Source organism: Budorcas taxicolor, chromosome 1, assembly GCF_023091745.1.
Source record: "Budorcas taxicolor isolate Tak-1 chromosome 1, Takin1.1, whole genome shotgun sequence".
NCBI lineage: Eukaryota > Metazoa > Chordata > Mammalia > Artiodactyla > Bovidae > Budorcas > Budorcas taxicolor.
In genome coordinates, this window is record NC_068910.1 from 143 (window position 1) to 2,157 (window position 2,015).

The following is a 2,015-nucleotide window of genomic DNA, read 5'->3' on the forward strand; positions in this document are numbered from 1 at the left end:
CAGAGGCTGTGACCACAGCAAGAGGCTTCCTTCTGGCCTTCTTCCTGCTCCCTCCCACCTGCTGCTCTCACATGACTAGGTCCTAACAGAATCTAGGGGAAGGATTTGCTCTCGGGTACGGTCTTGCCAGGCTTATTTACGGCAACTTGCAGCCACAGGGCAAGGTCCAGGTGGGAAGACCTTTCTATCCCCACCGTGTCCTCCCAAACCCTCTGGCACCCAGAGAACAGCACATCCAGACTCAACCTGGAAGAGATCAGCCATGGTGCTCTGGGGTCCGGTGCTGGGAGCCCTGCTAGTGGCCATTGTGGGATACCTGTGCCTGCGGGGGCTGCTCCGGCAACGAAGACCCAAGGAGCCCCCTCTGGATAAGGGCCCCGTGCCCTGGCTGGGCCATGCTATGGCTTTCCGGAAGAATATGTTCGAATTTCTGAGGCACATGCAGGCCAAACATGGGGACATATTCACAGTACAGCTAGGGGGCCAGTACTTCACCTTTGTCATGGACCCTCTGTCTTTTGGCCCCATCCTCAAGGATGCGCAGAGGAAGCTAGACTTCGTGGAGTATGCGCAAAAACTGGTGCTAAAGGTATTTGGATACCGCTCTGTGCAGGGAGACTATAGGATGATACACTCAGCCAGCACCAAGCACCTCATGGGGGAAGGCTTGGAGGAGCTCAACAAAGTCATGTTAGACACCCTGTCCTTGGTTATGCTGGGGCCCACAGGCCCCAGTCTGGACACCCACCACTGGCGTGAGGATGGCCTCTTTCACTTCTGCTACAACATCTTGTTCAAGGCTGGCTACCTGAGCTTGTTTGGCTACACAAAGGACAAGGAGCAGGACCTGCTGCAGGCAGAGGAGCTATTCCTGGAGTTTCGCAAGTATGACCGCCTGTTCCCCAGGTTTGTTTACTCCCTGCTGGGGCCCCGGGAGTGGCTGGAAGTGGGCCGGCTCCAGCGTCTCTTCCATAAGGAACTCTCGGTGGAACACAACCTGGAGAAGTACGGCGTAAGCAACTGGATCACCTACATGCTTCAGTTTCTGAGGGAGCAGGGCGTCTCCCCGGCCATGCAGGACAAGTTCAACTTCATGATGCTCTGGGCCTCCCAGGGTAACACAGGGCCGACCTCCTTCTGGGCCCTCCTGTTCCTCCTGAAGCACCCAGAGGCCATGCGGGCTGTGAGGGAGGAGGCCACCCGGCTCCTGGGAGAGGTCAGGCTGGAGGCTAAGCAGTCCTTTAAGTTCGGTGCCCTGCACCGCATGCCGGTGCTGGACAGTGTGATGGAAGAGACGCTGCGGCTGAGGGCCTCGCCTACCCTCCTCAGGGTGGTGAACGATGACCAGATCCTGCAGATGGCCAGTGGGCAGGAGTACCTGCTCCGCAATGGAGACATCCTGGCCCTCTTCCCTTATCTCTCAGTGCACATGGACCCTGACATCCACCCTGAGCCCACCGCCTTCAAGTACGATCGCTTCCTCACCGCCAGCGGCAGCCGAAAAGTAGACTTCTACAAGGCAGGCAAGAAGATCCGCCACTATACCATGCCGTGGGGCTCAGGTGTCTCCATCTGCCCTGGGAGGTTCTTGGCCCTCAACGAGATGAAGCTCTTTATCCTGCTCATGGTCATGAACTTTGACCTGGAGTTGGTGGACCCTGACACACCTGTACCACCCGTGGACCCCCAGCGCTGGGGCTTTGGCACCACACAGCCCAGCCACGAGGTGCGATTCCGCTACCGCCTGCGGCCTGTGGAGTGAGCTCTGTCCAGGTGGCCGAAGTCTGGCTGAGGGGGCTCCTCTGGGTCTCTGCTTCCTCTCACCCACCCTTCTAAAGCCCCAGACCATCCCTCTCTGCTGTCCTGCTTGGCCTCCCTGCTCTTTGGCATCCTTCTGATCACCTCACAGGCTGATACTTCTCTCTTGAAAACACCGTCTCTCACAGCAAATGCTGCATAACTCGCCTCTCACAGGAAGTCCAAGGAAGGGGAAATATCTGTGGGCAACTCAGTTT

General features: G+C 57.8%; 1 protein-coding gene across 1 annotated transcript; it reads left to right on the forward strand.

Annotated features, from left to right (window-relative positions):
* Nucleotides 1–262: 262 nt before the first annotated feature.
* LOC128055603 (5-beta-cholestane-3-alpha,7-alpha-diol 12-alpha-hydroxylase) lies at nt 263–1,762 on the forward strand. Its single transcript, XM_052648200.1, has one exon. The coding sequence runs from the start codon at nt 263–265 to the stop codon at nt 1,760–1,762; it is 1,500 nt and encodes a 499-aa protein (XP_052504160.1).
* Nucleotides 1,763–2,015: the final 253 nt, after the last annotated feature.

What these genes read in the sequence shown, in the direction of transcription:
- LOC128055603 (XM_052648200.1), top strand. Translation starts at nt 263, where the DNA reads ATGGTGCTCTGGGGTCCGGTGCTGGGAGCCCTGCTAGTGGCCATTGTG.